Source organism: Chlamydotis macqueenii, chromosome 4 (genome assembly GCF_036417535.1).
Source record: "Chlamydotis macqueenii isolate bChlMac1 chromosome 4, bChlMac1.mat, whole genome shotgun sequence".
Taxonomy (NCBI): Eukaryota; Metazoa; Chordata; class Aves; order Otidiformes; family Otididae; genus Chlamydotis; species Chlamydotis macqueenii.
In genome coordinates, this window is record NC_141559.1 from 28,058,362 (window position 1) to 28,082,807 (window position 24,446).

Consider the following 24,446-nt stretch of genomic DNA (forward strand, 5'->3'; position numbering starts at 1 on the left):
AAGCAACATTTACGTATATTTAAGGGTTTCTGATTACAAGTAGTTTTCAGTTTTTCCTAACTAAGGGTTAAGTGCAAGCATCTCAGTGCCTGCAAAGCAGAGCTTCACCACTACTGAGAGCTTGAGGGGAGGCTTGCTAGGAACAATTCAGATTCCTAAAGATGTCTATAAATAATCTTTACTAACCTCTTAGTTGTGCATTAAGATCTCTACGGAGGCAGTTTTGGCTAACATTTGGCACACTGACCCCTTTTTAAACAAGTTTGTGCAAAGTTCAAATAACTAGGGTAGGGGAAATGTATTTAAGCTCCTACTTATCTGAAAGTTAAAATATTCTCTTATATCCTCTGCAGGTTGCATACAAGATTTTCTTTTTTTTTTTTTTTTTTTGTGTATGAAATAGGGCAAGTTTTTAGACCATTATACCTGTTAACCATATTTATTCCTTTACTTTTGCCGCATAAATGCAGTAGAGATTCTTCTGGTTTTGCTCTGGATATCACTTACCTTAGGCACCCTATTAAACAAAACACAATTTCCTTGTAAACCCAACTCTTATAATCACTTTAATGCATTAGTAGGTAATTAGTACCGATTTACATAGTCTGACTTTAGAAATTAGCTTCACTTTCAGACAATTATTTAAACTAGTGATGGAGGGCAATTATTATTCATAGGAAAGACAAATTTATATACCAAGTTTATACAAAAATGTCTTAACAAAAAGTAAAAACTAAATTGTGTGTATTAAACTTCATAATCTTCATAACTTTTCATAATTTCCTCTTTTGTGCATAAAACCTACTTTTAAACAACTATCAAGCATTATGGAAAAATCAAAACGAGTTTAAAAACAATTAACCAAAGCACACAATGTATCTGTATATAAATCCTCAGCTGGCATCTTGAGAAAAAAAAACTGGCAAAGAAAAAAAGTAAAATTCAGTGCTGACTTCACAAGAAGGCTTATTAATTTGCTTTAGTCATACTGGACTTCTTCCAGAGTTGGCACAGGTGAGAGATTCCAAGATACCATAAGTGCAGCCACGTCAGAACAGTATGCGCTGGAGCCCGAGGCTCTCCGAGCCCAGTGCGGAGGCGCGTGGGATGCCAAGCAGAGGAAACCGATGCACAGCAGGCTGATGAACTGCACTGTAAGAAATAATGAAAAATGCCAGTTATTCAATAGACTGGCCATCTTTGTTTAGAACAAGATCAAACACTGTATTTGTTGCAATGAGTAGGAGAGAATCAAAACCACAGTCTGCTCCTTCAGATCCACCGGCTGGATCTCAACTCCGTTGTTCTCCTCCCCCCTTGCATAAGGAAAGTGTGATGATCTATAGGGAGGCACATGAGCAACACAGCTACAAATTTTGCCCTGGAGTTGGAGGCTTGACTGTTTGGAGAGTCAGAATATTAGCAACAGAAATGTAGTTCTTGAATGTCTTATCTGAAACTCTTTTGTAACAATCGAACACTCAAAAATCTCCTGCAATTAGGCATAAAAAAATAGTGGTCTGTCTTCAGTTACACTATTTTTTTAATGTTATTTTTTTTTTTAAACACTGAATGTTCAGTCCTCTGAAGTGGTATACCCAGTATTGTTGTGTACACCACTGAATACATTTCTTCACTTTTAGAAAAAATACTGGAGTCTTAAAAAACAAACAAACAAAATCAAGACTTAATTGTGTTGAGTTTGTACTGAAAGCTTAAATTTCAGACATGCAGTTAGTTTCTCAGAGGATTTTAGGGTTTCACCTTATGTGCATGTTTTCCAGTGCATGCAGGTAAATGAACATTCCCTTTCCAAGTCTGTTATTTCTCTGTCAATATGATCTCCTTGAAAGTTATGTAAAAGAGAGAAGGAAAAAAATGACCTCCAAACCACCAAGGTTGTTTTTTTTTGTTTGTTTTTTTTTTTTTTTTTTTATCTTGCCAGGGCCATTCTACTACTTCACAGCTGCACACATGCCTCTACATAAACTCTTTGCTTTTCAAATACCAGTATGTTCAGTGCTATGGTATTGTAAGGCCTCTGAACAAATCTGATAGAAAATGGCAAGAAAGCAATGGAGAGGCAATACATTGCAGAAGAGGAGAACTTCGGAGTTTGGTGTGGATAATTCACAAAGAGATTTGATTGCATGTGCTGGATAAATTGTATTTTGCAAGTTCTCCCACATCTAATTTACCTTCTCTCTCCCACATAACAATTTTCTAAAAGTGACAGAGATCACCTATTCTGATCCCAGGGGTAATTCCCTCTCCCTTCTTGAATGATTCATCTCACTTTAGCAATCTGCAATTTATAAGCACCTCTGCTATTACCAAGTTTTTCATAATAGTTTTCTCCAGTTTCAGAGCTTTTAACATTCAAAGCTTTTTTGCCCATTTAGGTAGGTGACTTCAGCTCCACTCAAGGAACTAGCTGTCAGGAAAGCCGTTTGTGGAGACAGTATCATCACCTGTAAGCTTTCCAGCTCTTAGATGACCATTGGTCTCTTGGTTAATCAGCATTTCTGGACACATTCTTGCGTCTACGCCTTCCAACTTTAATTTGATATTCAATATGTTTGATACTGCACGTGCAATCAGTATGTAGGTCTAAACTCATAGCTTTTAGTTGTGTAAGATCAATTAGTTGCAGTAACTAATGGGAACTCTCTTCAACTGCATCCACAAGCCAGGTAAGTGTCTAACGGCTTGCAAATCTGCTCTGCAGTAACAAGACTAGGTTGACACCTGACAAAAAAATAAGTTCTAGTATAAACCAGAATGTATGAGGATTATGTTTTATCTTATGAAATCAGACCTCCGAGATGCACTTTCATTCTGCTGTTACGTGAATGCACTCTGATGGGAAGTACTTCCGCAAGTGTTACTTTCCATGACAAATAACGTCTGTGCATGTGGTCATATACATGCTCTTACCTCTGCTAATTAGGCATCTGTTCCTTGTCTGTTGGGTTCCTAGTTGGAGACTAAAAAGAAATAGATGCAATTAATATATAGTCATGTATATTAATGATAAATTAGGCCAGTGCAGAATGTCTTTCAAAGTTGAATAATTCACAAAATACTTACCTAGGATGAGTCACTTTTTACGTGTTTTACTTCAAATGTGTATACAACATGTGTCCCTGGAAGCAGGGGAGCAAGAGGCATCTCCAAAAACAAGCAGGTGTTGTGTGGGAGAAGGACATGCAGTGGATTTTGTACGAGTTTTCCTTCTAACAGCATGCCTGATCTTTACTGATGGCAATCAGGAGAGGCTGAGGGGTACATGGATCACCAGTTTTCTTGGTGAACTCAGTCAACAGTTTGACTATCGGCTTGCCTCGTGAAGATTTGATTTGGTGACAAATGGGCAGGAAACTGATTTTTGTTATTTTCTTGTTTTTAAATCTGAGCATTGTGTGAAGCTACAAAACACTTAAGAAACCGGAAATAAGCCAGGCTAAAGATGTAGCTTCACAAGGACTTGGACACTATTGCAAACTACCTACAAATAAGTATTTTCAAGACTAGAAGTCCTTATTGAAATGTATGATGTTGAAGTAATGAAGAAAAAAAATAATCTTTTCTATGTCTTCCTCACTCTCCACATAAACAAAAGCTTATATGTGCTTCAGGATCCTGAGTTATTTCAACTTTGCTAACTGGGTTGAGTAAAGAAGTTTGAGTTCTCATGGATCTAAATGTCAACATTAGGCTCTGTGTTTGTCCATCTTCTTATTGACCTATCAGAGACAATGGAAATTGGTTGGTGTGCAAAATTAAGTGCCCTTTTTTTTAGCTTTCAGGGAATTCTACTTAGATACTACCTGCAAGCTGGAGTGACATCAACTGATGAATAAGCAATCTGCTAGCAACTTGGACTAAAAACAAGGTGCTGATGAGGGCTGAAGAATGAAGCCAGACATTTAGGATGGTGAACCTAATCAATAACCTGCCAGTTTGTGAAAGGTGCATAGTGCTCTTTTGAGTGGTTTTTTGGATTAAGCTGAGGGAGATATTTGGTCTCTGGCAGCTGGTTGAGCAAACTTAATTAAACTAGACTGGCTTTACTGTCAAAGGCATCTACAAATTTGGAAATCAAAATCTGGAAGAAGAAATTCTGTGGAGGATGCCTTTACTGCAGTGGATGATCTGGCCATTTACTGTGCCTGACAGGAGTGGGCCAGTATTAAACAGTCTATAGCAACAGATAGTAACATTGTTCTTCTTGGCTATGAAGACCACTTTCAGTTTAAGTACTTACTGATTTTAGCAGCTAAGAAATAAATGGTTTCAGCTGAAAAAAGCTTCTGACCTTTCCACAACAGGCCACCTACCCTGCCAGTCTTGCCAAGGATCCCAAGACTGGAACAGATGCAAAGACTGCATTGCTCATTTGCCCCACAGGTATCTGTCACTGGAGGACCACTAAACATGTGATATGTTTCCTAAGACCCACTTTCATTTAAAACTATTATGTAAGTTGTTGGTATTGAATAATAATTTTGTAAAAAGTCAAGTGAAGCTTAACATTTGCTTATTGCAGTATTGGTCTTCTGAAGTCCATCTGAGTATCTGGGTTGTCTTCTGTGGCCGCTATCTTGCTCATTACCTAGCAATGAAGCAGTGCCACCTACTACTCGGTTCTTGTTGCTACGCCAAGAGTGGAGAGCTGAGTATGGGTCATTCCCTGTTTTGATGAGCAATCTTACACTATACTAGCTGTATCCCTACAAAGTTCAAGGTTCTACAGACATTAGCTATGAGGGGATAACTAACTACAAGCAATTCAAACCATCTTATGTAGTTTCTGCAATCTTGCACTTATTTTTAGATGCTGGATGACTAAATCTGTGGGATGTGGCACATAAGGTGCCATAATGTAACTGCAATAGAAGGCAGATTTTGAAATCTCATTTTCAGAAACAGCTAAATGAGACTCATATAGGTAATTCAGATGTCCAAAGATGTACATGGGCATCATACAGGTGTTTTAAAAATTCTTATGTACAAGAAAGTATGGACATGGAATGCATGTGAAAGCTGCATTGTCTTTTAAGACTTTAAAGGAGATTTGTTATGTCATGTTTACATAAATGTCTAAGCTGCTGCCATTCAGATAAGATATTATCAATGTCTATGAGCAAGACCATATGTATATTGTATAGCACTGAGATAAATCATTGTCTGTGCCTGTACTTTCTGCAAATGAACATTCTACACACTTAGTCCTTATTTAGTTGCTTTTAAAATAGGTTTTTGTACATGTTTCGCTACAAGAGTGACAGAACTTTTTGCTTTGCAGTTGAGGTTTTTTTGGGGGGTGTTATTCAGTCCTATATTAAACTGCTGCAAAATGAGACGTGAACTTTGAGATAGCATCAAATGTTATAATGGAAGACTGAACTGAGTGCCACTCTCATTAATAACTTTCATTACAGCGGAAGCAAGATCAAACTTATCAAGAAACTAAAAATTATGTTCCATACTAATTTATAGGAGATATTTTCTTTTCTCATTAAAACAAAATAAAATTCCTTTTCTAATAGGCTTTTGATGCGATCTCTTTAAATCCTCAATCAAGTCTTCAAAAACCATCTGCGAAAAAGATTATCCAAATCCTGATTTTGAACATAGAATCTGGAGCGAGAGGCCCATGTTTTTAAAGGTACAGCTGGACAGTCTGTATTAAGATACAAAAAACTAGAATTCATGAAACAAATCTGAGAACTGCTAACATTCATACATACCGCTCTATTAAATGGCATGTGGAACAAAAAGTCTCTAAAATAAGTGCTCTCTGGTCTGCTTTCCTTAGGAGCTACAAAAGAGAAAATAATGTGATTTTCATTTTCATTTCAGGATATTTTATTTCTGTCTGGATTTAGGTATTGGTCTTCTGAGATCCTTCTTTATTCTTGCCATCAACATGCCTCCATCTGTAGAGGGAGTTCCATCTTTTAGAAGTTCTTATTTTCAATAATTTAAATCTTTGATAATAAAGTGCATTGGTGGACAAGACAGGGGCCTCCATAATGATTCTTCCCATTTGTATTTCTACAGTGCAAAGCTGCTGATTTAACTGCGTCACAGGATATAAGGTAGTGTAACAGAGGGCAGAGAGGTCAGGATTGGAAGGGCACATAGTGATCATTATCTGAGTAACTAAATAATACAAGCCTTACTGTTTCACAAAATTTACAGTTCTGGTGTTGATACTACTTTTCTGCTGGTATGATTCAATAATCAAACTCTGGAGAGAGAGGACAGCTACAGAGGCAGGACTGATGTGGCCTTAAAAGAAAACTCTTTCTTTTTAAGGGTTTTCCCTTAAAACTTTTCAAAAATCACCCTCATGTCAGTGTGAGCTTTATCTTGCCTACAGCAAACAGGAACATATGCAGTGATTCCAGGCCCTCAGGCTCCGAGCACCTTGTGACGGCTGATGGACTGAGCCTGTTCACATCCTCAGGACACTGCACCCTACTAACCTCGGAGGATATTGAAGCTGAAATATGAACAGTCGGGACTGTAACTCTGCCACTGGACCAGCAAGAATTTCCCTTAATTACAGTATCTCACCAGTCCTCATAAATACAACACTAATTGAAACCAGTACTGTGGATTATTTTTCTATCTTGGAGTAAGGCAATGACACCTTTAGGTGATAATTTTAAATAGTGATATACAAATGGTACTAAGTCTAATGTGAAAAAGAAATACTAAGTTTCCCTTCCAAGAATGCGTATGTACTGAAGTTTACAGAAATTATAGGCCTAACATCAATACCATATAGTACAATCTTTTCATAACAAGAAGAGAAAATAATTTGCGGGAAATGCAGGTGATTTATACTGCTCCAGACGACATTCACTCACGAAGGGGAAAAAAGCATCTTAAATGACCAATGGTACAGCTTTTATAAATGAGTCACAATACTAAACTGCTGTAGCAGTGGAAAGTTCATCAAGAATTTGTAAGTGCAAATTTATAGCTGATTTACAAATAAAATATTGAAGTCATCAAGTAAATTGTTCTAAGGAAATCATCTACCCTAATTGTGATGAAGCAGCAGAAAAGCTGAGCCACAAAGACTTGGTAAATTTTCTGCCCCATTAACCCTCAGTGAGCTCATCTTTGGGATGAAACCTTGACTCTGCTGAAGGCCTGATTACATTACAATAACTTAAATGTGGCAAGATACAGAAAATGCTTGTTATAAATTCAATGGCTGATCCAAAAGTCTTTTTATGTTTTGGATCAGACTTTTGCAGTATACTTACAGTTCAAGGCTTCAATGTTCGGAAAGGCAGTGAAAGTACAACTCACCATTCAGATTTTCCTTTTCTAGTCTGTTTCCAACAGTGGTTTCTCTAAGGCGGTGCACTTTTTCCTTCAAGTGAAAAACAAGCATAAAACCAGCAGCAGCAATCAGTAACGCAAGTTTACTGTAGGAATAATGAATAACTATAAAAAGCTGGATTCTTTAGCATTCTGAACACCAAACGTCTCTCTCCAGGAAAATAATTTTAAAAGAATAAAAAAATGTCTATGATGCACTCTAAGTAGATGTTAATTTTAATGTTTATACTTAAGAGTCTTGTGGAGTGTTTTTTTCCCCATTAGTAAGTTACACTGATTCTGATGTTAGATTACAGAGGCTTGGAGGTTTATTTTTTTGCTTTGGACAAGCAGTTTCTCCTTAGAAAATCCTGGTGAAGACCAGACAACTGCAATGATAGCATAAAGTAAATTCACCATGTTCATATGGGGGTAACAGTGAAAGACTTTTCTATGTTACAAAACCAAAAAAAAAGTCACACATGCAATGCAGGTTATAAACCACCACTAGAAAGTAGCTTTTCCCTGAAACAGTGAAAACAGGCCAAGTAAATCCTCCTTGAAATACAGGCATCTTCTAGTTAACCAAGAAAAAAAAAGACTTAGGACTTAGTGCTCCCGTCTTTGCACAAGATTAGATATCACCTTCCTCCACAAGTAACTCCCCTGACCGATGGAGCAACACCAGCAATTCCCATCTGCGTGCTTGGCCACAGAGAGAGATTCAGAAGGGGGCATCCACCACACTCTCGCACTGCTGTCCAGCCAGGGAACTGGGCTCCTAAACTGTCCTAAGCTCTCACACTTTTTCTGTTAAGTGTTCCACTGCGATGACAAAGCTCATACTCTTTCTTCAGTAAATGCAAACACAAAGAGCATTCAATTTCTCCTTGTCGGCAGCATCTGATAGCTCTCCCACTCTGCAGAGCAGCAGACTAGCTTTCGTTTTCCTCTTTCTACTAAACACAATTAAAGGACAAGAAGAAAATATTTTTGTTAATGCACAACCTCATATAAACCGAGGGCATAACCTCTTCCTCCAGCTGTTTTGCTAGAAGTAATTAACAAACCTCCTCACCGTGCCTTTCTCCTTAGCTTCTAGCTTTGATGCAGTTCTTTCAGTGACTCAGTGTGTGGGCTTTTGTAAATCCTGTTTTTGTGCACCTCAGTTTACTCCATACATCGAATATAAAGGAGCTGAGGAGCACTGCTAGCAATTGTGAATTTCACTAAGTAGATTCAGCGCACTCACACAGGCACAAAGCCTGATGGTAGTCAATATATATTACCAATGCATGCTTGATACAGTTATGTTTCTGTTAGTTGATGGTTTGTTCAGCTACAGAGGGTTTGTGGTTTCATAGAAGATGCACAGACCTAAGCATCACCTAGCAGTTTAAAGTAGAAGTCCTGAAAGATCAACATCTTTAACTCAGAATTGTAACCAAATGCAACAGCACCTGAAGTCAGGCAAAATAAACTCAGAAAGCCTCTGAGTAATCAAACAACAGTGGAAACGGGTTTCTAGAAGACTCAGAACCATAAGCAGCAAGTTCCCTGGGAGCTGATGGGCATATAAATCATGACTCTTATTTTTGACCTCACATGTAGAAGCCAAAATACAAGAGGTTTTTTTGGAACTGGATCAAGATTCCAGTCAAGAAACATAAATTTCAGACTCCTACCTGCTGAGTGGACTGTAGGCTCTGTTTTTCATTCTGCCACTGTTTAAATCTATCAAGGGCTTGGTCCACAGAAATTGCCCCCTTTTTCACCTGTTCCTGCAAGTGGATGAGTTCTTCCTGTTCAGCAGGGATGCTGTGTTTCACAGGGCTATCAGTTACTGGGGCAGCGTGGCCTCTCTGTGCCGCTACAAAAACGTAGAAAGGTAGAAAATATTATTAACCCATTGCATTCCTTTCTCTTTATGATGCAAGCACTTTTTTTTTTTCAACAAAGGCATGTAAGCAGTACTTTTATAATCTGCCATCACTAAAAATGCAACATCTTTAGCATGTTTAGGGCGTCTCCCCTCCTCCCTTTTCTCCTTTCTGTTTGGGCTTTTTTTTTTTTTTTTTTTTTTTTCAATGAGAGAAACGCAATGAACCAATGAGGATTCTACCATTACTCTTTGGCAGCAGAGTAGCATCTTAAACATTTCATCGATTACTATTGCCCTGATTCATGGATTCTCCATTAGTGTCAGTTCATACAAGAATTTCCTTCTACTGCTACAGCTATAGTACTGACATTTTAAAGGAAATTGTTGCTATGTTAAGGCAAAAAAAATCCAGAGTGCCTTTTTTTCCCTTCCTTCTCCAACTTCACACATCAGCTTTCTCAAATGCTGGGGCTGAAATTTGGTTGGAAAGCATTTTGAAATTTCACATGATTTGTGTCCTCCAAATTATTGAACACATTGCCGTGACAAGAAAACATTACAACCTAGTCCTCCTAGAGATTATGATACAGGTGCACAGCTGAAGGGGAGTGACAGGGAGATGTGTGTTATCAGATTCACAGCTTGGTCCAGGGAGGTATGGCGCCACACATCTCCAGGATACTGAAACAGCCGATCCAGAACATGAGCAGCCATGAAACAGGGCTTTCCCAGCCCTGTATGAGGCTGTTGCAAAGGTGCCATAAAGCACCTGTTTCACTGCCCAGGGAATGCACCGGGTTAAGTTTTTTCCTTAATTATGATTTGGGTCAGTTTTATCTGCTGTGTTATGCACCAATATCTTTATTTTCAGTGAGAAAGGACTGTGCAGAGGGAAATACACTAAGGAAGTGAAGAACCAGCCACTGTGGCTTCTCCCGCTCCCTCCTTTTGATCATACTCTATCCTAGCGCATACTAGCCATGAATCTCTGCTGTTCTGCATCTCAGCTAATTGCTTCTATTTTGACAGAGTAATGATGCTAATGCCTGGCATCTGGTAAGATCATTTGGAGATCAGACCAGTTTAGGTAAAAACTGCATTTTTTGTATCAGCAAAAGGAGGGGAAGTGGAGTGTATTTCCTCAGACTCATAAAACCTACTCTGTTTTATATAGATACATGTAACTTTTGCAGAGGTATGCTTCCAATATTCCTGCATAGGGAGGTCTAGAAGGTCCTGTATTATTTTTCAAAGTGGTTTAGCATTCATGAAAAATAATGTCAGTTGCACTGGAGACTGCAGCTCCCCGCTGCAGAAATAAATAGGCAATTACGTGCTGCTCTATATGCTTTAATCCTGACCTGCTACTTGTTAACAGAAGAGGAAGAAAAAAAAATCTTGACTCAGTTCATTCATTTTGTATATAAAATTGTTAATTATTTTAGGGTACCATTAACAAAATTTATGGTAGCAACATTTTGATGTGCTACAACTCAACTAACAACTGCACTGCCCCAAATAATTCATTTTACATGGATCTTGCGTTACCCAGGAGAGAACAGTTGCTCCCCACACTGCTGCCTTTCCATGGCTGGAATCAGTGCACAGCTGAGCCCTTCCATCCTTCCTTTTCATGGTTTTAATCATAACGGAGAAAGGAAACAGAAAAGTGTAAAGCAACTCTGACTTTACAAATCTTTCCCACAAGACTGTAACTTCTATTTTTTTTCTTTAATCCAATCTCTTAATGCTGCAACACTATAAAGGCTATAAATCATATGTGGGAAAATAGATGCAAAATCAGTCAAAATCAAGTCACAGCAAATCTCTACTAGTTCTACTGAAAAACATCAAGGCAGTTAAAGAGCTAAATTAAATTCCATACCGGCCTTCCTGGCATCGCAGTACATCCTGTCATTTTCACTGGACACTCGAGTGGCCTTTTGCTGAAACACTGCAACAAAATTAAGAATATAAGGAAGTGGGTGAAAAAACGGCAATAAAAACCATCACACATTCTGAGGAGGCTCATGAAAGCAGGCTGGAATAAATTTCTTGTTCTAGCCTAAGCGTACTTCTCAACCCACCTGTCAGTCTAATGTTAATTACTTGAAAAATTGTGTTGCACAGAATGGCAGGATTACTGATATTACAGATACCATGACAAGAAGCTTTCAAGAAAGTAAAATACACTTATCACATTAACATATCACTTGCTTAGAAAAAAACATCTAGATCTTGGAGTTCTTCACATGGTACAGATACCTACTGTAGCCTGTTTCTTATTTTACAGGGAAAGCTAAAGCAGGAAAACCCAACAGTACTAGGTGAGAATAACAATACTGCTAAAGAAAGAGTATGTGTATATTTTTGTCTACTTTATTCAAGCACCACGAACAGCAAAGCATGATCTCTATTCCATTAGTGTAGCCCATCCTCCCCATTTCTGTGAGGTGCCCAGAGTACTGCCAGACTGGATACGCCGTGAAATGCTGCAGTCAAACTTTTGCTGGTGGCACATGTAAACCCAGAAGGTGGGAATTGCTTGGGTTCTGACTTAGCTACTGCCATACAGGCTTTCCCTCTGAAGTCTCAGTTCTGATTTTCTAAAATCAAACTGATAAGCTAGAATAATTCCTTCCCCGTTAAGTAACCTTTCTGACATCACTGCAATGCAGCAAGCGTGCCAGTTCAATGGAGCAAATATTTGCTTGGGGACCAAGGCGCAGTACAAGGGAGCTCTGCTCAAGCGGCAGAGCAGGCACGCTCTGCACGGTGCCCCGCAGTCCTGGCTTCTTGCTTCTGCTGACCAGGGAAAGCCAGTGGATCTTGGTTTGCTCCCTGCCTGCCTGCTCAGGCTGCTTTGTATGATCCCTCACTTCTGTCAGGGAAAGCTGTAAAATGGATGATCAAGACTGCTGTGCCATCTAAAGTCTGCACATGCTACATGCGGAGGTGAGGAAGGAGCAATTCCTAAGCCTTATTTTCTACATTGCTGCAGAATAAAGTCTTTACGCTAACCCCTGAGTAGGCTTGTATGGAAGGCGATGATGAATGAAAACAGCCGGGAACCTGATGTTCCTTAAAATGTTCCCAGGCTAAATGCAGAGAATAAAAACTGTACAGGCAGCACAATCTGCTGATGTTATGTCCCTTGTCTCAGGCTAACACTGACAGATTGTAACTTTTGTCATACTCCTCTCTTCTCTGTAATTCTCAAAGAATCCTGCTAAATATGGTTGCGGTGTTTTCTTCTACACTTGAAACAGTATTCCCTTTTTAAAGAGGAAATTAAAGTAACCAGAACACAGAGGTAATGCAGGCAGCCTGAATTTTACTGCATAAGGAAGAGAAGGGATAAACCCAACAACGTCCCTGATTGGAAAGCACTTTAATTGATAGGCTTTGAAATTTCTGCTGAGTTTTGCAGTGTTGGAGTAATCAGGAATGGAATTACTCTTCCAATTCAAAGTAAAATTGTTAAAACCACTTTACATGCCGCATCTTGCTGTAAGTACTTTAGTTGGCAGCAAGTATTTAGTGTGGGTGAGGTAAATCACAACAAATTCCTGTTTCTGGAATGCCTGGGAAGACACATGCACACACCGCTGTATCAGTGCCACAGGTTTAGCAAAGACTCCAGCAATTTACCCTTTCATTCCCACATTCTAATTACTTATGAACTGCTTGAATACCGTAGTGGAATGAAAGAAACAAGTAATCTTGCACAGGGATATATTCCATTATTTCTTATGGAAGACAAAGTCAATATTCCTTCAGTAAAGCAATATTAATCTAGCAACTTTTGAAAGCCTCAGAATGCCATAGGCCTTCAACTGAGGAAGGATATATTTTTTATATTTTCAGAGCCTCTCTGCCACAGATAATCTGATTAAAAAGTTGCAGTACTTTTATTATGCTTTTTTTACTTCATGTGCACCCTTCAGTAAGAGCTGTATGATCAGAAAGAGAGTCCTTTTGAATTTTTAATCACATTGTGACTGGCTAAAGTACCCATAGATCAAGGTCAAAATCTACAAATTAAATGTCCTGACCCAATATAAGCTATATAATATTTGTCTATGAGGTATCTCCTCTCTCACTTTCTCAGAATTAAAGGAGGCTGAGAGAACTAATAAATAATTCCACTTTATTCTCTCCTCTCTTCCGTTGCTACAGGACACAGACAAAGCTCTTTGCATGCCCTAAATACATTTTTATGTCTTAGGTAGTAAGATCGCTTTTTAGGAATGTAATATAACCTCAATATTTCTCCGGGAAAGCAAACTCAGAGAGTAAGAAACCACTGCAGTATTTTCTAGTAGGACTCTAAACCAGAAAACAACATTTAAAAAGTGTGACAAAACACAAATATTGTGGCAAATATGCAGAACTCTGGGAAAACCCCTAATAGAAGGCTTGAAACATGAGGGAGATCCAAGGAACTCTGAATTGCCTTTTTTTTTTTTTTTACGTCAATCAGACTAGCTACAGATGTTGTTTCAGGCTGTCTGCACATGCAGGTAAATAACGTTATGAGGCTTGAAATGCGGTTAATATTTTCATGGCTATCACCAAGAATAAAAGAGCTAAAAACATTTGAAATCTAAGTCTCTTGTGTATAATTCTGTACCAAGAAGAGCATTTTATAGTCATACAACTGTGCAAGAGCCTCTGATGAGTATAAAGGGTCTAGAAAGAGAGAATGAATTTTTTTACAATAGCTGCAGGTTGACAAAAAGAACAGGAATTTGATTTTCAAAATTAATTGAGGTTCTAACACAAAGCTGTAATGGTAAGGAATCACAGATGCACTATAATGTTTCAAAAATTGCTTAGTGATAGGCCACTAAGTGATATCATTAGAAACACAGGCAATCAACACCTGGAAAGAGTTACATCATGAGAGAGGACAACTCCTATCAGTTAAGAGGCGATGATGGTTTCTAATTTACATTTTACTTTACCCATCTGAACTATGAAGGATGTTGCCTAATTTGCTGTATTAGCAACACTGCCTCTAAAAATCAAACAATGCTTTGGCACTATACACTAGAATTCAAATAAAGCTAGACTGATGAACGTACCTTCTGGAAGAGTATGTGGGCTAATCATACCTAATACTTCTTACTCAACACTTTCAGCAGAACAAACACAAAGGAGAAGATACACACCGGGGGGGTGGGGGGGAATCAATAAATATCACTACTTTGAATTCATTTGCTTAGGGAAATTCAAGATACATTTATTAATCAACTTCACTGAGCTGATGTTCCAAACAAAATTATCTATTGCCATGACTGCTTTATTTAGGAAACATAGAAAATTAAAATCCAAGGGAACAAAATCTTTATAGAAATATAAGGCTAAGTGATAATGCAAATTAATTAATACACTAGGGTTGCACTTATTAACACATCTCAACTCAGCTGCAAATTGCAGTGAGTTTGTATGCTTCCTCCTTGTTCTTAGTAGGTTTTTGCTTCATTCATTTTAGAGTTAATGAATTCATAATTAACTCATGATTAACAGAAGAATGGAGAAAGAGGGGTGAATTGCTAGTTGGGATACGTTGCAGGGACTGACTCCTATCTCTGCCCACTCCATTTTTTTCCCCCATTATTTAAACATCTTAACTTTTAAACTGTGTGTGTATAGTACCTAGGCAAATAAAACTTGCAAGCTCTTTTTCTGATAAAGATTAGATTGTGAATTAGATGTAGCACAGCAAGGGGTGACAAATACACAGAGAATACTGAGGAAGGAATATAGCAGAATGATGTTTATTATTCAGGAGATGAGAACTCTGCAGATGATTGTTCACACCTTTTTAGATCTCATTTTCCTTTTGTCTGTTTTCTTTGCTAACACAGCATCACTCAGCATGAGGACTAGACAGAGGTCATCAACGCAATGCTAACCAATGAGTTTAGTGAGAGATGATTAAGGACCACTGCTAAAATTTATACAAAATGTTTCACCTAAAAATTCTAGTGATTCATAACATGAAATGAACTAAGGAAATGAGACGCTGTAAACAGTATGGCCCTTTTTATTTTTCCGAGGCAATACAGCTGAGCACAGAACAAAAGCGTATCAGCATGCCACATGACCCTGGTCTAGTCAGGTCCAAGCGCTGTGGAGAAGGGATGGCTGTGCTACGCTGCGCAAGGTAACAAAGCCTCAAGTCCCAGAAGCTGTTCTGTCATGGTAGCATAGGGGTCTGAATGCACTTACACTGTCAGAAGGCGAGGGGAAAAAGACTGGCCAGTTTTAACTGCACTGGTGTGAGAAAACCAGTGACCACATCTGGTACAGGAGTTCTGATCTGTTCTAAATGTGCTGCCTGACACGCAAGACATTTATGAGAACACACAATAGTTATTTCATCAGAATAAAGACTAGGTGATGTCAAATGCACTTGAGAAAGTATCAAACACCCATGCCACTCCGTTATTTACAGTGACCCAATGCATGCTGCCTGAGTGTTTCAGCTACAGCATCATATCCACTCATCGCAACTTCTACAGGCTGTTGTCAGCCTCTACCTGCCACAGCCACGTAATTAGTCAGCTGAGATTGAAAAAAACCCACTTTTCTCAGATCAAAAGTAAAATTACTTTAAAAAGAATCACAGTGTAACAACAATGTGAAAACATTCATCCAAAAATAAACATATGCTCACCAGCAATTCTCTCCCCAATTTACAGTGAGATTCTGAGCCTGTCAGATATGAGCTCAAACCTGTCAGAATTCCAGCAACCTTGGTCCTTGAGGGAGCGACCTCAGGAGACTATGCAGAGACGACTCCCCTACACTGAGGCAAGATAATAAAAGTAATACCAGAACTCCTGCTTACAGAAGGGGTAAAGAGTGAGTGAGACTAGGTACTGGTGGTTAGCGTAAGACGCCTGCAGAAGTGTGGTGGTGCAACCCACCCCCTCTCCTGAGCCGTGATTCCTCCCCTCCTGGGCCAGGGTAAGTCAGGGACAGACCGTGAATACAGGGAACCCCAGCATTAGGGCACCCCCTTAACTCTTGGCTCCTGTTTTCCCCAACAATGGAAACAATAATAACAGTCAATCACCTCCTGACAACTTAATACATCTTGACCTGGGTCCAAACACAGGTACATGATACCAGAATTACAAATTCTGGTCCTGTGTGACTTGTGGAACGCACCAGAACGTTACATCATCCCAGCTGGGTCGAAATGGAAAAGTACCTGACAGAAGTAAATTATTTCAGACCTGATACACAGCAACCCCCAGTGAGACCCATTTTGGTCTTTTGGATGGCAGCATTTCCCTGAGTTGCGATGCCTCTCAGGCATAGCCTTCTTAGACCAAAGAAGTTTAAGGACTGCCTGCTGGCAAAGTCAATGAAAACCCAGGGCGAGGTTTGACTTCTCGAGGCTCAGTTATCACCTGTTAAGGGATGCTGATATGTTGTGAATATTTGCTCTAAACTGGAGAAGGAAAAAGGAACTTTCAACTATAGGCTAGTCTCCTCTACATAGGTATTTCATCTGTAATCTGTAATAAATTAGTGTGAATCTTCATTCTCAAATCTGTAATTAAGGAATTGTTTTAATCATAACACATTCTACTGAATCATTTTGTTAATCTTTAAATTGGTTAATGATTAAGTGCTACTAACTTGACCTTTTGATCTACCTCACACCATTAATAAATCTTAAATTGCTGCTAAATCATAACCATGTGAAATATTTCATCCGCTACAAGCAGGCTGTGTCAATGTACTTGCTGTACCATGTACAATGAAGAGAAGTCCCCCACTGTTGCTCTTGTCAGAAATTTAACTTAGTGGATTATGGAAGCTGGAAGGACTCTAGCGAAGTACACAAGAATATTTGCTCCAGCATTTAAAACCTGAATAGACTTCTGCAGTCTCATTTTTCTTTAGCAGAGAAAAGCAATACGGGGAAGACTCTAAATCTGGTTTTACCAGAAATGTGCTATTTAGAACAGTTTGCTTTTCAGCCAGGCACTATCCGAGAAATATTTTCTCTTTGTGTACCTTATTCAGTATGTTTCAATCTACCAAAGTTCAGACTGCAAAAAATCTGACTGAATGAACACAGAGGATGAAGCCAGTATACCACTTTCCAACCACGTCTGTAAAAATAGGCTAAGTGCTCAAAGACAGCTGAATAGTGGTTCCTAGCATTTTATTCATGGAAAAACACCCCTAAGTTGGAGATATATAATAAAATTCATCTGCAGTGCAGTACTTTATACTCGCTGTGGGAAAGTACTAAAAATCCCGCTGTGGGACATAAATGTTTTGCAGCTTGTATGGGCTCTGAGGCTTCACTTTGGAAACCCCGACTTCAGAGCATTTAAACAATCTGCATAACAAGAATTACTAACTCAGGATGCGATCACTGTATTCCCAGTAATCAGCCTGATAAGTTTCCAAGACACTAACAGTTCTGTTCTGGATTTTGTTTTTCCTCATACCATTTGGGTTTATGTTGTCTATTCTGCACAAGAGATGTTCTGCCTCCCTAAAAATATCCACTGCCTGCTGCGTTTTCTGCATACCCTGTGATTTTGATGAGCAATGAGAATGCTCTTCTCTTCTGGGATAGTAACTGGGAAACATATTTTTCCACTTCTTTCAACCCTAGTGTGAAGTCTCACGGACAGCTATATTTAAATAGTAAAATGTTTCCAGTGCACAGAGGGGAAGTGCATCCCTTCAGGGATTTGTGAGAGGTCTGCAAAGGAACAAAGGTGTATGAAGTTTTATTTACACTCTTGTAAGACAGGTGTCCTTGCTGCACAGAGCCCCTCTCATACTGGTGGTCGCTGGTAAGAGGTAAATGATCAAACTAGGACAATAATGTAATCCTTAAGCCCTGAGGTAGTCCTGGTAGGTCAGACTTCAGAAATGGTAGGTAAGCATTACAGAAACTCATGCACCTGTCCTAAGAATATACTGGGGACTTCGGTTTCCAGCCCAATTAAATCTGGTATCAATACGAAGCGTTACAATTGCACAGTAAACTGAAAACACAACACCTTCATACATTTATGTAACAGTTGTTTTGGCAGCATGAAATAACCTACAAAGGAATACTAAGCACCTGAGGAATGGAAAGGGAGTACACTAAGAGTGCACACCATCTGGACAACAAGCTATTTGGCACCAATTTGCAGCTCCATTGGTTGATGAGCCTTTCACATAGAAGGCAGAATTCTTGCAGTGGTCTAAATTAAAGATCAAATGTACTCTCTGTTTGTTAAAGATGCAGTGTTTAGCAGTGTTCAATACAGTAGTTTGCACATTCGTTAAAATTTGAAAATAGAATAAATGAAACCGAGTAACAGCGATTAGAACACTTATGTTTTAAATCTTTTAACTCACTCACGCTTCCCAGAATTTACTTGTAAGCAAATTCAGGTCAGATGCTCAAACTGTAAATTGTCGTAGTTCAGTTATGACAACTTGCATCATTGAGTGTCTACTGGCTAGGTTTCAAAGTGTAGATCCTGCTCTGAACGAGACTCTGCAAACCAGCTCATGAAGCCCCATGTTTGTTTCCTACAGATCAACAGCTCCACTATCCTATTCTGCAGAGCACCAAGTGGCAATCTGCACCAAGCAGGCTTTCTGCCTGGTGTAAGCCTGTACTTCCACGTATTTTAAAGAGGGCTATTCGCTCACTTTCTTTGTTGCTATTCTCATGGAAACACCACCACTTTTGTTTAAAGGAGAAGATACTCTTCTGTAACTTCACGAACATCAAGATGTGGTGAAAGCCCTCACAGGACTTCAGCCACTTGATTTGTCGTGATGGATACAAAAAATAAATTTAAAAGGAGGCCCCAGCATGCAATCCAAGGGGCAAAAGACATTTCTGCTATGCAATGCTTACACTATTTTTTGCCAATAAATGAGGCCATTGCCTCTATGGGTACTAAAGGGCAGAAAGAAATCCTCCTCTCGCATCTCTGCATGGTGCTATCACAATAGCCCCTGCAATCCTTGGAGCATGAAGCTTCTTCGTTCCATGAACTCCCAAGGTACCCGAGAATCCAGTCGTGGGTGCCTGTGTAGCCTTAATTCAGCCCTCCTCTGTGCATCATGCTCCATTCTCTAACCCCATTTTTCCCACAGGACGTGTGTCTTACTGAACACCAGAAGGGAACAGTTATGAAGATCAACCAGAACTGTGCAGTGAAGACAACCCATTTCTTATGGGAATATTATTTAATTTGTTTTAGAACTTAAAAGGTATTTAGTGAATGGAGAGAGAATATAGAGGAGGGAAGGATGCCACAGGTAAGTAGCTAAAAGTTGGTCTGCAGAAGAGGACTTCTCTCTCTCACAAAGCCCCAGTGTAACCCCAGACAAGCCATTTGTGAATCCCTGACACTAGGGTGCTGACCAGACACACTGATGACTTCACTGGAAGCTCTGAGCACTTGCAATGGCCACTGAAATCGATGGGCTCTCTGCTTGGAATGGGTAAAGTATTATATAATGGCGTTGATCTCAAAAACGGCATCTCAGTTACTTCATACTGGGCATCCAAAAACTCAATGGATACAGAACAAATCAAAGGGTTTATCACAGGACGGTCTGAAACAACACTTTGGACCTAGGAGAAGCACAAATTATATTTTAAACAAAAATGGGAATGAAAAACACTGAAGAGTTTTGCTTTATGCTCACCCACTTCAAACACCAGATGAAATAAAATATCTGTGGAAAATGGCAGCACACGGCGATATACTTAAGGACTGTATTGTAATGTTTGTGGCAGGGAGACAGAAGCAAAACAGCAAAACTACCTCAATTCTAACTTTTTCATTATTTGACTTTGCAACTTCCACAATGCTCTTTTTAACATAATAAAATAAAACCTGAAACTATCATCAATTTGAGGGATGAAAAATGCGTATATGAACTAGCCAGAGTAATTTTATTTCACACTGATTAGATTAAAATATAAAGCAATGGTTGCAAACACATGCAGATTTTAAAGATGGATTAGAATTAAATTTTCTGGTTCTCACAGCTGAAACAATATTCCCCCCCCCCCGATTATAACCAATTTTAATACAATAAACTGGAAACTGGGATATTGCTGGATTGGGGGAAGAATTATTTGACCATTTGGCCACTGCGGAGAAGGACAAAAACTGCCTATCCAAGTACCAAGAAAAATCTTTCCTCTGAAAATCTGTCACCTCAGTCTAAAACTTCCCTATCTCAGGAATCCCTGCACAAAACAGGAGAGTGAGAAACCCCAGATCTGGAACTAGCAGGATGGCTGGACAAAACAGAGGCCTGAGTGGTCAACTGAAGCTTTCTTGAAACACTTCCACTTTTCTCATTTATTGTGCAAGTAAATGAACTTGAGCCAGTGGCTGATTTCACAGAACAGGAAACTGATTTGTCTACCACTACCTGCTTATACAAGCAGGTGTGCATATACATATATGTGTGTGTGTATATATACGGTGTAGAAGAACCGCAAAGCAGTTCCTCTGATAGCCTCTTCCTCAGTGAATAATTAGAGTAGACAAAGGAGAAACACTCTAGTGCAATAAAAGACAGTAAAAGCAATTCACCAAATAATGCATCTGCATTATTTTTCAAGTTTTCAAGTGACTGGCCTGTGATGATGGAGGACCCAGATTTGAGACCCCGCTCAAGCAATCTCAGCCATTTCAGGACTTCTGCAGTTGTAACAGCCCCCTATACACATCCATTCTTGGATTACACTTTAACTACTGCAATGATCCATCCTTATAGCTCCTGAACATGCTGAAGAAAGAGCAACTAAATGGTGAAGGCATTAACTCATGTGTTCCGGCCCTCACCTGGAGCTACACAGCCTGGAGAAAGACAGCTAAGAAGAATAGAATAAATCTCTGATTGAAATAGGCATGAAAAAGGAGGTGCTCCTCTGTATTTGGTAGGATGATTTGGGTAGTATTAATCCAGTTTTAGTGCAAAATATGCGCTGGATGGAGTATGCAATCTTACTCCATCATTTGGAGTCCTTTCTCAGTCTGGTTTTCTACCATTTATCCTTATACTTTAGCAGGTTTTTGTAGAGGACTCGGGAAATGCACAGTATGGATCTGGGGGCTTACACAAAGATCTCTGCAGTAGGTTCACAGAAATTCCTTTTGTTATTTTGAAATTTGGCTTCAGTCTGAACTGGACTACAACATATCCAAAAACTCTTCCAGCCTTACATTTCCATAGATAAGCTCAAAAAAGTCCCCCAGTTTTCATAGAAAATGTAAAAGGACATAATCCTTCCCCAGACGGCAATTTCTAGCATTTTGATTTGGAAAAAAAGGATATTTGAAAGAGGAATTACCACATAGGCATTTCTTCCTACTGTTCTCATGAGGAAAAAAAAAAAAAAAAGCTAAAATCTCTCTCTCAGAATTAAGTAAAAACTGAAGGAAAAGGTGATTCAAACAGCACATTCTGTATCACACCATTAAAACAGACACACTCACAGGTCCAGCGATTCTTGTTTTTCCATCATATTGTCATAATTTTTGTAAAATTAAACAAAAAAAAATGATGCTGAGATGCAAATTGAAAATTAACATTAGTCAGAGATGTTCTCAGCTCATTTGAAAGGTGAGAATAGGTTGACTGAATCAACCAATTTGTTGGTTTGAAAGTAACTGAACAAGGATCTTAGTCCTTTAGAAAAATATTATTCATCAAACAGAAGAGACATGTCTATATTGTACCAATAAATATTTATAAAGCAGCAGCACTAACCTTGTACTATATAGGGAGTGTTCTCCTCTCTGATCGGCAAATATATGGGACGAGGGGTAGGGGCTGGTGGCCTGTTCACGATAAAAGACCTGCGTTCTTTCCTTTTCTCCTCCTCCTCCTCCTCCTCACCCAGTATGAAATCATACACAGACTCATCCAATTTCGCAGAAGTGTATGGGTCTTCCTTCTCATCATCTCTTTCGCATGTATCTTGGTCTTCTCTGTAGCATGCTGTTATGGATCCATCACCACGTTCTCTTTCATTTCTGTCCTCCACAAAACTCCTCTCTGAAAAAGCGAAGAATTGTGTTCCATATATTGGGTAACGAAAAGAGATTAAGAATTAAAGCTTTAGAGTCTCCTAAAGTAACTAAGAGACCTAATTCACTTTTAAACTAAAGTGCTCTGATTTTCAGAGGCTTCTGATCATCTAAGTCAGTAGAGAGAATGTCTCAAAGGAATAATTCCAACGTCAGGGCCTCCTCGTGATTTCACATCAGATTATAAAAAACAGATGCTTAGCTGTTAGTCCCCAAATAAATGGGTTTATTTAAAAGAAATACTGTGTGCCCTAGTTGCTCCCACAAGAGTCACACAAACCTGTTCTTTAATGGTGAAGCCAAGTAAGTGGTACTTGTGGCCCTGGGCATTTTGTAAATTCAGGCTATTTGTTAGCTGTTGCAATGGCGACTTAAGAATTGAAACTTATTGTAGAAAATGTTGGGTTTTGTCTTTCCTGCATCTTCAATGTCCCATTTGGTTTTGAGGGCTTTACTAAGGTGTATTGTAGGACAAGGTGAAAAAAATTTTAAAAACCCATTACAGCGTAGATGGAATTTACAACCTCTTACAATCTAAGCTAAGACTAACCAAACCCCCAGACCCAAATAACTTCCCTGGCTCTCTCTACTCCCTGTATTTGATCTATATTTCATAGTACTACTACTCATAACTTGCTTTCCTTTAGCTTTTACATTCTACAGCGTTAAAAGGAATCAATGAGTTTCCCAATACCTGGGTTTATTTTGATTTGTCTTAAAAAACCCACAAACTGCTAAAAGTTAGAAACCATTACTGAGGCTGGTGTTCCCATAAATGTTGGTAACCTCCTTGTGCTGATTACCCATCTTTCCTGCAAAAACCATAGACATGCCTGGAATTCTTGTACTGAGTCGTGTTTTCCTTGTGTTGTAATCTTGTTGCCTGTACATGCGTAAGCGCTAAACTAGGCTGTGGTCACTACCTGTGTATTCAATCCTTTGGCTGCTATTTAAATAATTGTTTTATCTGTTTATGGGTTCACAGGAGCTAAGCAATCTTTGTAAGTATGATACACTTATAAATGGGATGTGTCATTTATATTACTAATATATACTATCAACATGTATTATGGCTAAGATATAAAAATGTTTTAAAACAACAAGTGATACTCATACACCTGCCATATTTAATATGAAAAATATTTTGTTCCATGTCACTGTAAAAGTTCTTTCTCTCCCTGCAGGACATCCTTTCTTTCAACTCCTACAGGGGGCACTCTCATGCCACTGCCAAAACAAAGACTTCCAGCAGAGGGGACTTGCCTTTCAGATGTTCCACAGCAACACCTAAAGCCACTGGCTGACTAAAAATACAAAGCAATGTCTCTCTCATTAGAGCTCCTCTCTGAAAGGAAGCATCATCCCCACTTAGAGGAATTCTGATACTCCCCACTCATTCCCCAGTGATGCAACCAAGGCTTACACTTCAGGAAAATGCACTGCATGTTTTAAACTAACTATTCACACAAGAGTGCTTTTAGACGAACTGTGCCTCACCAGCACAAGATTCAGCACAGGACACTACATGGTGGAGAAACTGTCTCTGCTGGTACCCACATAAAAACAACCGGCACTTGGCAGAAAGAGTCACACTATTACTTGATGGTACAGCCACGTGAAACCTAATCCAAGACAGGCATTTATATCAAACCTACGCTAACAATTCCTGTATGCCAAACCTGGCCCCTCAATTCTGCACACATATAGCTGTAACTGAGCATTTTGCGGGAAGCAAAATGCATCTTTAACATCTTTCTCTTAGAATCCACCTGTGACTTCCTGCATATAGCCAGCTTTTTCTTCCACAGCAGAAAAGAAGGACATAAATCTACCTACAGCAGGCTATAAGGCTAGAAAGCTATTTCTATCTACCTTCGTGAACATCAAAGTGCTTGGTGATAGTAATTTAAGACTCTAATAGGTTATGCCACATTTATAAACAGAGTTAACAGTAACAAGCAGGGGAGAAACTCAGAAGCAATTTGTGCGCACTCTTATCAGTAGTGTCCATGACGAATAAGGTTTTTTTTTCCTGTGTGACTATTTAACACTGGCATTTAAGCTTGAATTCCTTTGCATACTTGTTTTTCACAAAGGAAAAAAAAATAATCCCT

General features: G+C 39.0%; 1 protein-coding gene across 1 annotated transcript in view; it reads right to left on the minus strand.

Moving 5' to 3' along the window:
• Nucleotides 1-553: 553 nt before the first annotated feature.
• The window catches only part of BANK1 (B cell scaffold protein with ankyrin repeats 1), a 151,539-nt gene continuing 127,646 nt past the window's right edge, over nucleotides 554-24,446 (minus strand). The window contains exons 11-17 of the mRNA XM_086746705.1: nucleotides 22,013-22,300; nucleotides 11,112-11,180; nucleotides 9,030-9,214; nucleotides 7,333-7,396; nucleotides 5,754-5,824; nucleotides 2,938-2,987; nucleotides 554-1,152 (exon numbers count right to left, since the gene is read on the minus strand). Of these exons, the coding sequence (XP_086602831.1) occupies nucleotides 2,943-2,987; nucleotides 5,754-5,824; nucleotides 7,333-7,396; nucleotides 9,030-9,214; nucleotides 11,112-11,180; nucleotides 22,013-22,300 (722 nt within the window). The 3' untranslated portion in view covers nucleotides 554-1,152; nucleotides 2,938-2,942. The remainder of the gene's footprint in view (nucleotides 1,153-2,937; nucleotides 2,988-5,753; nucleotides 5,825-7,332; nucleotides 7,397-9,029; nucleotides 9,215-11,111; nucleotides 11,181-22,012; nucleotides 22,301-24,446) is intronic.